Consider the following 13,381-nt stretch of genomic DNA (forward strand, 5'->3'; position numbering starts at 1 on the left):
AAAAAAATAATAACGATTTTGTACTTTTGTATATTATATTTTTAATTTTATAAAGGCAAGTATGTACCTCTACATATTTAATAATGACATGTACAATATACTCATATGTGGTATGAAATTATAAAATAAGGCCCAAAATAAATATAAGTATAAAATATGTAAATATGTTTTACAAAGAAAATAAGCAAAATAATAAAAACAATAGTGACTATTGGTTACTAAATTAGTTACAAACAACACTATATGTCATGTACTCGTGAGTCATGTTATTACGTCTTATTGGTTTATTTACCAATAATTTTATTTTGCCAGCTAAGCGCGTGATTTGGGTGGTTAACATAACTCACAAAATACTCCCTGACATCCTTAGCATTTGTCTGAGCGTTACCAACTCCTCTCCTCTCAGTTACGCTATCCATTCCACAACTCAAGCTATCCTCAAAATTAAACCCATCACGGCGTCTCACAAAGTTGTGTAAAACACAACAGGCTTTGGTTATTTTGACCGCAAAATTTGGTTCAACCAACATACTCGTTTGAAAAATTCTCCATTTCTTTGATAAGATTCCAAACGAACACTCAATGTACTGACGGGCTCTTGACAAACGATAATTGAAAATTCGTCTTTCGTCATTAAGTGTTCTGCCAGGAAACGGCCGAAATAATTTTTTATTCAGAGCAAAGGCCTCGGCAGCCACGAGTATAAATGGTTGTGGTACACCTTGATCATCCCCAGGTAGACATCGTTCGGGAGGAAAGTTTACTTTGTCTGAATATAACTTTTCACCAAACGGTGACATCTTGAAAACATTACAGTCACTTTCTTTGCCGTAAGATCCAACATTAATGATGCGAAAACAATAATTTGAGTCGCAAATAGCCATAAGTATAAGTGAAAAAAATTTTTTGTAATTGTAGTACAAAGACTCACTATTTTTGGGGCATTCTAATCGTATGTGTTTTCCATCAACCTGTAATTATTATTATTAATATCATTTAATTTATCAGGTAGGAACATGCAACAAAAAATTTAAAAAAAATTAATATTTTTTAGTACATTAAACAAGCAAAACAATAAATTTATGTTAGTTATTAAACTCACCGCCCCGACTGTATTTGGAAACTGGATCTTTTCAAAATATGCTGATGCAATATCCAGCCAATCATTAGTTGTGGGCTCTGACATCTCAATTGGCTGTAATATGTCCCATATCACCTCGCATGTTTCCAACACTATATTCGATATGGTCGATACTCCCATTAGAAACTCGAAATGTAATGCTGAGAAATGTGTTCCACAAGCCAAATATCTGAATATTATAATATCGTATGAAAATTATTAAAACGAAAATTTATATAATTTTAAATTTTGAGCGGAGCGAAGAAAAATTTAAAATCCTTAGATTTTCTTCAACGGTATCTTTTCTCATAGAAATTTAATTTGATTTGCTATTGTAGGCATTTTTTTTTTTTTTGATAAAGGTAGAAAGTAAGTTTTTCAAAAAAAAATGCCTACAATAGCAAATCAAATTAAATTTCTATGAGAAAAGATACCGTTGAAGAAAATCTAAGGATTTTAAATTTTTCTTCGCTCCGCTCAAAATTTAAAATTATATAAATTTTCGTTTTAATAATTTTCATACGATATTATAATATTCAGATATTTGGCTTGTGGAACACATTTCTCAGCATTACATTTCGAGTTTCTAATGGGAGTATCGACCATATCGAATATAGTGTTGGAAACATGCGAGGTGATATGGGACATATTACAGCCAATTGAGATGTCAGAGCCCACAACTAATGATTGGCTGGATATTGCATCAGCATATTTTGAAAAGATCCAGTTTCCAAATACAGTCGGGGCGGTGAGTTTAATAACTAACATAAATTTATTGTTTTGCTTGTTTAATGTACTAAAAAATATTAATTTTTTTTAAATTTTTTGTTGCATGTTCCTACCTGATAAATTAAATGATATTAATAATAATAATTACAGGTTGATGGAAAACACATACGATTAGAATGCCCCAAAAATAGTGAGTCTTTGTACTACAATTACAAAAAATTTTTTTCACTTATACTTATGGCTATTTGCGACTCAAATTATTGTTTTCGCATCATTAATGTTGGATCTTACGGCAAAGAAAGTGACTGTAATGTTTTCAAGATGTCACCGTTTGGTGAAAAGTTATATTCAGACAAAGTAAACTTTCCTCCCGAACGATGTCTACCTGGGGATGATCAAGGTGTACCACAACCATTTATACTCGTGGCTGCCGAGGCCTTTGCTCTGAATAAAAAATTATTTCGGCCGTTTCCTGGCAGAACACTTAATGACGAAAGACGAATTTTCAATTATCGTTTGTCAAGAGCCCGTCAGTACATTGAGTGTTCGTTTGGAATCTTATCAAAGAAATGGAGAATTTTTCAAACGAGTATGTTGGTTGAACCAAATTTTGCGGTCAAAATAACCAAAGCCTGTTGTGTTTTACACAACTTTGTGAGACGCCGTGATGGGTTTAATTTTGAGGATAGCTTGAGTTGTGGAATGGATAGCGTAACTGAGAGGAGAGGAGTTGGTAACGCTCAGACAAATGCTAAGGATGTCAGGGAGTATTTTGTGAGTTATGTTAACCACCCAAATCACGCGCTTAGCTGGCAAAATAAAATTATTGGTAAATAAACCAATAAGACGTAATAACATGACTCACGAGTACATGACATATAGTGTTGTTTGTAACTAATTTAGTAACCAATAGTCACTATTGTTTTTATTATTTTGCTTATTTTCTTTGTAAAACATATTTACATATTTTATACTTATATTTATTTTGGGCCTTATTTTATAATTTCATACCACATATGAGTATATTGTACATGTCATTATTAAATATGTAGAGGTACATACTTGCCTTTATAAAATTAAAAATATAATATACAAAAGTACAAAATCGTTATTATTTTTTTTATTAACCTTCAGTATTGCAAATATTGTCATCTACCTTTGTCCCTAGTAAGTAAGGATCCACGTATTACGTATACAATTAAAATATAAGTTTATCTAAACCAACAAGTATTGAACAAAATATATTACTGCATAATATCATTATATGTAGTAATTTTCTTATATAATAATATTAAATCTTACTTTTTTCTGCCTTCTTGCCGTCATCCAGGTCTTCGAAATTTTCGGAACAGTTTTTGGCTACATTGGTCTAACCAACATGTAGCAGTTGTATATCATGATGACTTTTTGCCTCTATTATAATATCATAATATAGGTATTAGATAAATAGATAATATAATATCTTAATAATACGTATAGAAAGAAAGATGATGTTTTTACTTTTTAATCTAGGTGTAATTACCAATTAATGAGTACTAATTACTAAAATAATTATTAAACGAGAGGATACTTACGTTTATCCCATGTACAGTTATTTTCCTGTATTGTTAATATAAATTGTTCGGTATCGAACGGCATTTTAAATAGTAGGAACTTAAAAAAACGTATTCTACCTATGTATAAATAATAATTAATAAAAAATATTAACTAATAATGGCTGTAATTTTAGATATCACTAAAATACAAATATTAAGTGCTCCCAAGTCAACTGAATATTCATAAATGACAAATCCGCTGGAAAAAACCGCGGCGGTTGGCGGACGATCCGCCTCGTATGAATATAGCTATTGGAAATCCACAGTTTAATTTTAGCTAGCGGATGCGGCCGACCGCCCGAAAATTGAACAAGCGCGATTCCAAGCGGTCGATCGCGGTCGTCCAGTAGCGATTTTACTTCGTTTGAATATACCCATTTAAATATAGATGTTTAATTTTTAAAGAAAATCCGATAAACCGCTCCGTGTGTAACCAGCTATAGCGGCAGTGTTCTAAAACCGTCCTCAGAACCCCCTCACCACGTGCACATGCAAAAATACCTCACCGAGGGCCGAAACCAGTTTTATCGCAGCCACTGCGTGCATGCATCTTTGGCACTTTCTGAGCATTATATCGAAATATTTTCACTAAATTATTTTGTTTTTAAAAAATGCATAGGTAATAAACTAATAACTAATATATTAGATCAAATTAGGTCAAAAGAAAAATATTATTTTCTAACTAATCAGCAAAAACAAATAAAAAAATAGGAAAAATTAAATTTTTTGACAAAATTGATTTTGCTATTTTGTTGTAATTAAGAAACTAAAAATGTTGTATTCGTGAAATGTTAACCAAATATCTTAATCAGTATTACCTATAGGTACAGACTACAGGGTATAACTTTTAAAATATTTTGAGTTTTTTTAAAGCATTTATGGACATTTAAATTATTCTACTTTTTCTGTTTTTTTTTTTTATAATTATGAATAAAAAACTAAGGTTGCTCAAAAAGCTTGACAATTTACTACAATGTTTCTCATAAGTCATAACATACTATCCCTGCAAATCAAAAATTCAAAATTCAGTTTTATTTCACGATAAATGCAAAATAACATGCATACATTTTTAATTTTGAAAAAAAATAATTTTCTTCCTTTAAACATAGGGAAACGTAAAGTTGTCTTTTTTACTCATGGTAAAAATCTTATTGTTTACAATTATTCATTAGATAATACAGTTTTAAATAGAGCTCATTCAATAAAAGATCTTGGTGTTCATTTTAGATATATGCTTTAAACGAAATCATGAAAATATGCTCAGAAAATTTTATAAAATGTTAGACTTCATAAATAGGAACACTCAACAATTTAATAACCCTACTACAATAAAAACAATTTATTGCTCGCTTGTACGATGTGTTCTTATATATGCATCACTAATTTGGAGTCAATCGTTAACCACTCACATTCACGGTCTAGAAAATATCCAATATAAAGCTTTAAAAAGAATTGCCCATATGAATAACCTAGGTACCTATTTCTAAAGACCCAATTATGCCAATTCAAAATTTAGTAAACTTAGATTCTCTCCAACTAAGTCGTCAGTTATTTTGTTTATGTTCGGAAATGACTTGTTAAATTATAATATTGTATGCCCTGACATTTTAGCTCAGGTCAATTTTATTGCTGTATTCCCTCTTTCTACCTGAGAAATTAAGATATTTTTGCAATTCCATTGTTCAAGTTCAATTCAAGTAACGACTCCTTTTTTATTAGAGCTCTAAAACTTGCAAATTTAGTCTCCAGCACCTTAGATTTTTTCAATAAAACTCTGGGTCTGGGTACTTTTAAATTTAAGTCAATTACATTTTTTTAAAACATTATAATTTTATATTAGTCTTTCAGTGTTTTCTTAATATTTTTATATACTTAATTATTTGTTTACTTATATATTTATATACTTTTTAATATGATTTAGTGTTGTACATAATAATTACTATATTTTCTAAAATTATTATATTTTATCCATTAATGGTCATTATACCACACTCAATTTTGGAAAAAGGGCGTCGAATTCTAAATAAATAAATAAAAAATGATCTATTTGTTTAAAAAAAATATATAAAACATAGGAATATTAGGCCTAAATATTCAAATAGCCAAAAAATATATATAATATATAAAATAACTTCAATAACGATATTTTATAATAATTATTTTATCATAATACATGGCTTTGAAAAATAGTTAGCTTAGTCCCATGGGGGGGGGGGACTACTGCCCCCTCAGCCACCCCCTTTAACCCACCCCTGCTACAATGTTAACGTCAAAATAATATTCGTGATTTTGACGTATTTTGTCGATATTTTATTTTGAAACGCTAATAAAAAAAAGCTGTGCCTATATATATTTTAAATTTTAAAACAAAATTTTATAACATTTTAAGTAGGTACTGAAGACCCCCTGTTTAATTGTGGAACGGGAAATTAGGTATAATTTTAATTTCTTATGTTCACCCTTTATTTATTTATTATAATAATATATTTAACAACTCCTTTAATTCACATAAACAATCTTTTATAATTAAAAAAAATTACGTGAATTATGAAAGTTATAACAAAAATTTATAAATATCAATACACTTACAATTCAAAAAAAAACAATTTTATTTGCGAGTATAACACAATTTATATCGACCGTTGATTCTCGCGGTCTCGCTTATACTGGTTAATAACTATTAAACGTTCGTATCAACGGACAACGGCCGTATCACGTTATCGTATTACCTATCTAATATATATCATAATTTCAATTGTACATTATCGGCGTTCCGAACATGCCGCCCGACATTTTACACTCGATGTAAAATCAAAATATATAATTATAAATAAGAATATTATGCCCTTTTAAATGCTAAACAATAATAATTATAATAATTTACAAACACATGCTACTTAATATGTATATACAAATACAATATATTTTTTTTGTTGTTTTTTTTTTTTTTTTTTAATCATATATAGGCAATGGGCACAGCATTCTTCCTGCTCTTTGCAATACTCCCCGATCTGTCCTCACTGCAGCGACTCGAATAACTCCATCCTTGCCTGTAGATACTTCTATGACTCGTCTCAGTTGCCAACGTAGTGGTGGTAGATTGTCTTCCTTTAAAAGAACTAAAGCGCCCACTTCTATTTCTGGCCCTTTAGATTTAGGCCATTTTTGCCGAACTTGTAGTTGAGTGAGATAATCCTTGCTCCAACGCTGCCAGATTTGTTGAAATAATTGAGTAGTCCTTTGCCAACGCTGGAGACGGTTAGCCGATATGTCTACTAAGTTAGATTCTGGTAAATTAGTCAGTGGCCTTCCGATAAGGAAGTGACCCGGAGTAAGAGCACTTAAATCGGATGGGTCGTTTGATAAAGGCGTAATCGGTCGCGAATTTAGACATGCCTCAATTCGAACTAATATTGTGCTCATTTCTTCATACGTTAGGGATGCTGTTCCTAAAGTCTTTTGCAATCGCCCTTTTATAGATTTTACAGCTGCCTCCCATAACCCTCCAAAATGGGGAGAGCGAGGGGGAATGAACTTCCATTCTACCCCTACTTCGGCGGCGCACTGGTATATATTTTTTTTTGTGTACTTCGGATGTAAACAGGTCGCGTAACTCCTTTAATTGCCTATTCGCTCCGACAAAATTTGTTCCATTGTCGGAGTATATAATGTTACCAATACCACGTCGGGACCAAAATCGTCGGAGTGCCGCCAAGAATGCGTTCGTCGTTAAGTCACCGACTAACTCGATGTGCACGGCTTTTGAGAAAAAACAGACAAATACACATATATAACATTTCAATGTCGGTGCATTTCGTCTTAAACTGCTTTTAATTAATATCGGTCCAGCAAAGTCTACCCCACACGTTAAAAATGCGTGATTTGCCACTTCTATCCGCGGGGCGGGCAGATTGTCTAATATAGGTTGATATGTGGATGGTTTAGTACGAAAACATGCTATACATTTATGCACTGTATTTTTTGCAACATTTCGACCTCCTAATGGCCAATATTTTTCACGTACGGATGCTAATAATGCCTGTGGTCCCGCGTGAAGTAATTTTATGTGTTCATGACTAAATACTAATTTTGTGAAATGAGTGTTGGCTGGAAGTACTATCGGATTTTTTTTGTCCCGCTGCATACTTTCTGCATTGTTTAATCTTCCACCTACTCTTATTATTTCGTCCTGGTCAAAAAAAGGATTTAATAAATGCAGCTTGCTTTTATTCGATACACTTTTACCGTTTTTTAAACATTTTATTTCGTCCGCGAAATACTCCGATTGTACTATTTTATGTATTTTCGTTTGCGCGTACTCTAGTTCATTGACCGATATTATCGCGCCCGCATTAGGCTCGTACGTAATATTTTGTATCGCGGTATCCTTATCTTTTTTTGTTACGACGCGATGTTTCCAACGTAACACGTATGCGGTTATTCTTAATAGTTTTGTTAATGATGAATATTTTTTAGTTAAATTTGTCTCTTCTGTTTGGACCAAAGTGATAATCAGATTTTTTCTTTCTTCAAGATCGTCCTCTTTTCGTAAGTCACCGCCATTCAATGTGTTTTTTATCCATTCCGATTTTTCTTTTTTCATCCACGCAGGACCCTCCCACCACAAAATATTATTTTTTAATTGATTCGGACTACAGCCACGTGATATAATATCAGCGGGATTGTCTTGTGACTTGACGTGGTTCCATTGATCGGCTGACGAATAATTGTGAATTTCACCGACTCTGTGCGACACAAACGTTTTCCACCTCGACGATTGTGAATTTAGCCAGGCTAAAACTATGGTCGAGTCCGTCCAATAATACTTGTGTTTTATTTTTATTTTTAAACTTGGTATCACCTTTTCTACTAGCTGTATTAATAAAACTGCAGCACAAAGCTCCAATCTGGCTAACGATACAACCTTTAAGGGTGCTACGCGTGATTTAGCAGCGACAAGGCGCGTTGTGCAGTTGCCGTATCCGTCTGTAGCCTTTAAGTAAATGCATGCACCATACGCGCAAATTGATGCGTCGGCGAACCCGTGCATTTCGATCTCATTATTCTTGTCAACGCCTATTATTCTACGTGGTATTTTTATATTTTCAATGTCAGTTAACTCTTTTAGATAATTGCTCCATTCTTCGTTCAACTGTGTGGGCAATAAATCGTCCCATTCTAATTTGTGCTGCCATAGCCTTTGCATTATAATTTTTGCGGTTACGATTACAGGACCAATTAATCCTAATGGATCGTAAATTGTCGCGATAGTAGATAATACTTTTCTTTTCGACATCGCCGGGTCATTACTATTATTGCGATTACTAATCTTGTACTGATAAACGTCCGTTCGGGGGTCCCAGTACAATCCTAGCGTCTTTACCGCGGTACCGTCTATATTTAGGATGAACATTGGATCGTCTTTATTATTTGACGTATTTGTTAACAACGCGGGATCATTAGATATCCATTTTCGTAATATGAATCCAGCACTGCTCATAATGTTTATCACATTCTCTCTTAAATTAATAGCATCTTCAATCGTGTTAGCGCCAGTTAAAAGGTCGTCCATATAAAAATCGGACTTAATTGCTTGAGCAGCAAATGGAGCCTTTTCTTCATATTCTTGTGCTAATTTTTCGAGACAGGCGGTCGCTAAATATGACGCGGGTGTTGTTCCATACGTTATCGTGTTTAAACAATACTCTTTTAATTTATCGCTGGGTTGTGATCGCCATAATATAGTTTGTAATGACCTATTTTCTTCACTTATTAATATCTGACGATACATTTTTTCAATGTCCGCCGACATTGCGTATTTATGTGTCCTGAATCTCGATATTATGCAGACAAGTTCGTCTTGAATAACCGGGCCTTTCGCGAGTACGTCATTCAAACTTATACCCGAATCCGTTTTACACGACGCGTCGAATACTACGCGTGTTTTCGTCGTATTACTTTCGGCGCGTACGACAGAATGATGAGGCATATAATACAATTTTTGCAGCTTCGCCGAAGTTGACGGTAATGCCGTATTTTCTGACATATGACGTAGTTGTATGTATTCATTCATAAAATCGATATAATCGCTACGTAATTTCGTATTATTTTTAAATCGATTTTCCAAGACCAAAAATCTTTAAAGTGCCGTATTTTTCGATTCACCTAGCTTATCGTAAATTTCGTGTAATGGTAGTTTTACCACAAATCTTCCCGTCTTATCTCGTCTTACTGTTCGATTAAAATGCTCGACGCATACTTTTTCTTCTTCTGTGTAACCCTGGGCTCTGCTGGTATCTTCAATTTGCCAAAATTTAGCTATTTGCTCATTTAGACTGACACTGTCTTCAATCAACGCAGTCATCGTCACGAATGATTTTTCGTCGGTTGGCGCTACATTGTGGGTGGGGCCGGCGGCAATCCAACCTAATTCACTTTCTTGATATATAATACCGTTTTCTTCCGCTTTATATTTTCCAGGACGTATAATATCATAAAAACATTCGGCACCAATTAATACGTCTATTTTACCCGGAATTGCGTGACTCATTGAATTATCAACACCCGAAATAGAGAATTTCACCCGTTTTTAGGTTTTTAGTATTTCAATGTCGCTATCGGTCTTAAATTCATTGACATCGTTCGAAAATCTTGTTAGCTGACCTTTCAATACTCCTCGCCGTCTTATTAGCGTTCCCATATCTTTATCATCCATTATTATTGAACTTCGTACTATTTCACTGATATCAAGCTCGATGCCAATTTATTTGAGGTAATGCTACGACTATTATTACGATAGGGACTTTTATATGCTGCGGGAAGCCCGATACTAAATATTAAATTTGATCTTACCTCGTGATTTCGATGGTAATCCACACTGCTTTAACACGCAAATTGTCGCGTTATTTGGTTTTTTAGTTGATTGTACTTTATTTTTTGTATTGATATCCTGTTCGAAGGACCATGTTTAATTGTGGAACGGGAAATTAGGTATAATTTTAATTTCTTACGTTCACACTTTATTTATTTATTATAATAATATATTTAACAACTCCTTTAATTCACATAAACAATCTTTTATAATTAAAAAAAATTACGTGAATTATGAAAGTTATAACAAAAATTTATAAATATCAATACACTTACAATTCAAAAAAAAACAATTTTATTTGCGAGTATAACACAATTTATATCGACCGTTGATTCTCGCGGTCTCGCTTATACTGGTTAATAACTATTAAACGTTCGTATCAACGGACAACGGCCGTATCACGTTATCGTATTACCTATCTAATATATATCATAATTTCAATTGTACATTATCGGCGTTCCGAACACCCCCGATGATAAACTTTTTATTAAATGATCAACTATACCTAATGACCAAGTCAAAAATATGTCATCAACATTTATGAAAAATAATTAAATATTACAAACGCCTATAATTAAATATAAATAAATAAGTGCAATATTTAGAAAATAAAATCTTGTGAACACAATGCCAATTTTATCAACTGGTGAAAGTTTTAATTTTTTACGACTTGTACTTTTAAATTATATCGAAAATCTAATATAGTATAGTATATAATATAGTAATATGATAATATAGTAATATAATATAGATAGTAAATTCGTTTGAGTATAAGAAGTTTTTTTACGCGATTTCGAAAAATTTAAATTTCAGACCCTTATACCTAAAAATTGTTCATATAATAACGCTCTAGTTTTTTGTATAGTTATTTCAAAGAAATCTCATTCTAAACTTTGTACTTAGATGTAATTTGAACTTACTCAACCCTTAAATGTAAATACTAAAACCTTTTCATTTAACAGTGATTTAAAATACCTATTAAAAACTTTAAAACTCATTTTTCAGTTTTTTGAGTTCACTATTTTGAGAACCATTGTTTTTATTTTATTTTCCGGATTTTTAATTTTCGGAAAATTACTGTCCGGGATCTTACGTTCCGGATATTAACGGTCCGGGATCTTACATTCCGGGTTTTAACGGTCCGGGTTCTTACATTCCGGTTTTTAACATTCCGGATTCCTACGGTCCGGGGATTTACATTCCGGTTTTTTACGGTCCGGACATTTTAATTTCCGGATTTTTTACTTCCCGTACTTTTAAATTTCGGATTGTTACGGTCCGGGATTTAACATTGCGGTCATTTTACTTTCCGGATTTTATCGTTCCGGCCAATTATTTTCCGGACGCATGTAAAATCCCGACTGACTGTACGATTTCGGAGTGTAAATATTCGGATCGTAATATCACGGACCGTAAAAATCCGGAAAGTAAAAATGTACTGGTCGTTATATCCGGAACCGTAAAAATCCGGAAAATAAAAATGTGCGGACCATAATATCCCGTAAAAATCCGGAATTTAAAAAAACGTATTATCGTCAATTAGAGTGCCTTAATGAGCCTGCTTGTGTGTCTTAATAAGGCGCAATATTTAGGCAATATGCAATTTTTGGAGCCGCCACCTATGGCATATTTTTTGTTAATTGTCAATAATGATTAGTGTGAGTGATTGTATGCTGTACCGGGCTATCAACACACGCACTGCATGTGCACAGTGCACACGTATTGTCAACAGTACCACCGACCAAAAATAAAATGCATAATTTTTGGTTCAAAACATACTTTACGAGAAAAAATCTCAGGCATCGAAGAGTGGTCTGATTTGATTAATTTTTTTTGATAATTTTTTACAGTGCCCATTGGAATTCGATTTTTAATTTCGTCGCTTAAAACAAACATAATAAAAATCAAAAAAATCTTGTGAAAATTGGTCATATTCAAAATCGTACTATATGGTTTAGAAATAGAATAGGTTAAAGAATAGAGTTAAAAATGATTGTTCTATACATTCCGATACCATTGTCCATTTTGTCAATATAATATTAAATATACATATTATATTAAATCATCAAATATTATTATTGTCATTATTATAACTTTTTTTTTTTATAACTAATTTTTTTTTCAGGTTAGGTTAGGAATCATTTTTTCACTGTGTAGGAGTAGGAACTAACATACGAAATTTATTTTATAGTGTAAGAACTTGCATGTTGGGTATAGCATTTTTTCCATATACTCTAGGAACTAACATTTATAATAGGTCTATAGTAAGAAAATATTATACTATAATATATTATCTAGAACTTAATAATTAATTACATCGCTCTTGAATTTTATTTATTTATGAATTTTCAGTAGATAAGCCGTAGGCTACACAATAAAAAAATTAATGTAAGTTATTTATTTATATAAATAACTTGAACCTATACTTAATAATTACTACTAAACTTAAATAAAGAATATTTAATTTAGATATTATATTAGTTATATTATTGTACATTTGTACCTTTATGGATTTCAATAATACTTGGTTATATTGTTTTTTTTATAATATGTAGGTACGTAATTTACGATTTACCACTGTAAATATACTTATCCGAGCATTCAAATTTAGCTAGTTTATAAATTTAAATTATTGACCTTTGAATATTATAATTTATAAATATAATATTATACCTATCGTAATAAAACTGTACAAAATTCCTTCACGGAATACCTGGAACACTAATTTCAGTTATTACAACTACGATAAAGTTTAAAATGGTGTATTCCCAAAATTGGTAATTGGACTTGGACGACACACACGAAACACGGTATGCCGCGAGTAATCACTCGATAAGGTACTCGTTTATAATACCCGCATAATATACCTAAACGATTTTTGAGAAGAGTATAATATAATAAGAAATATTAGAAAAACATAATATTTGTTTGATTGCTATACCAGCTTATTCGATTATTCGCTTATTCGATTTTCGACATCCTTACGAGTCAGATCACCAGTTAACAAACCATTTTTTCATTATTTTCTAATTTTTTAATTGAAAAAAATATTAAAGAAAGTTTACA

At 32.1% G+C, this 13,381-nt stretch overlaps 3 protein-coding genes across 3 annotated transcripts; 1 reads left to right on the top strand and 2 right to left on the bottom strand.

Annotated features, from left to right (window-relative positions):
- Nucleotides 1-347: 347 nt before the first annotated feature.
- On the bottom strand, nucleotides 348-1,726 carry LOC111028244 (the record flags this gene model as incomplete). The annotated part of the gene is made up of 3 exons (XM_022306799.1): nucleotides 1,644-1,726; nucleotides 1,103-1,310; nucleotides 348-971 (listed from the first exon to the last, which is right to left on the bottom strand). Coding segments are annotated over exons 1-3 (915 nt in total), but the record flags the coding sequence as incomplete, so codon positions are not given.
- A 58-nt stretch (nucleotides 1,727-1,784) lies between these two features.
- On the top strand, nucleotides 1,785-2,686 carry LOC111028245. Its single transcript, XM_022306800.1, has 2 exons — nucleotides 1,785-1,868; nucleotides 2,000-2,686. The coding sequence occupies exons 1-2, from the start codon at nucleotides 1,785-1,787 to the stop codon at nucleotides 2,684-2,686; spliced, it is 771 nt and encodes a 256-aa protein (XP_022162492.1).
- Nucleotides 2,687-6,396: 3,710 nt separating this feature from the next.
- LOC111028246 lies at nucleotides 6,397-9,256 on the bottom strand. Its single transcript, XM_022306801.1, has 2 exons — nucleotides 7,085-9,256; nucleotides 6,397-7,032 (listed from the first exon to the last, which is right to left on the bottom strand). The coding sequence occupies exons 1-2, from the start codon at nucleotides 9,254-9,256 to the stop codon at nucleotides 6,397-6,399; spliced, it is 2,808 nt and encodes a 935-aa protein (XP_022162493.1).
- Between the last annotated feature and the right edge of the window lie 4,125 nt (nucleotides 9,257-13,381).

Source organism: Myzus persicae, unplaced genomic scaffold (assembly GCF_001856785.1).
Source record: "Myzus persicae strain clone G006 unplaced genomic scaffold, MPER_G0061.0, whole genome shotgun sequence".
Taxonomy (NCBI): Eukaryota; Metazoa; Arthropoda; class Insecta; order Hemiptera; family Aphididae; genus Myzus; species Myzus persicae.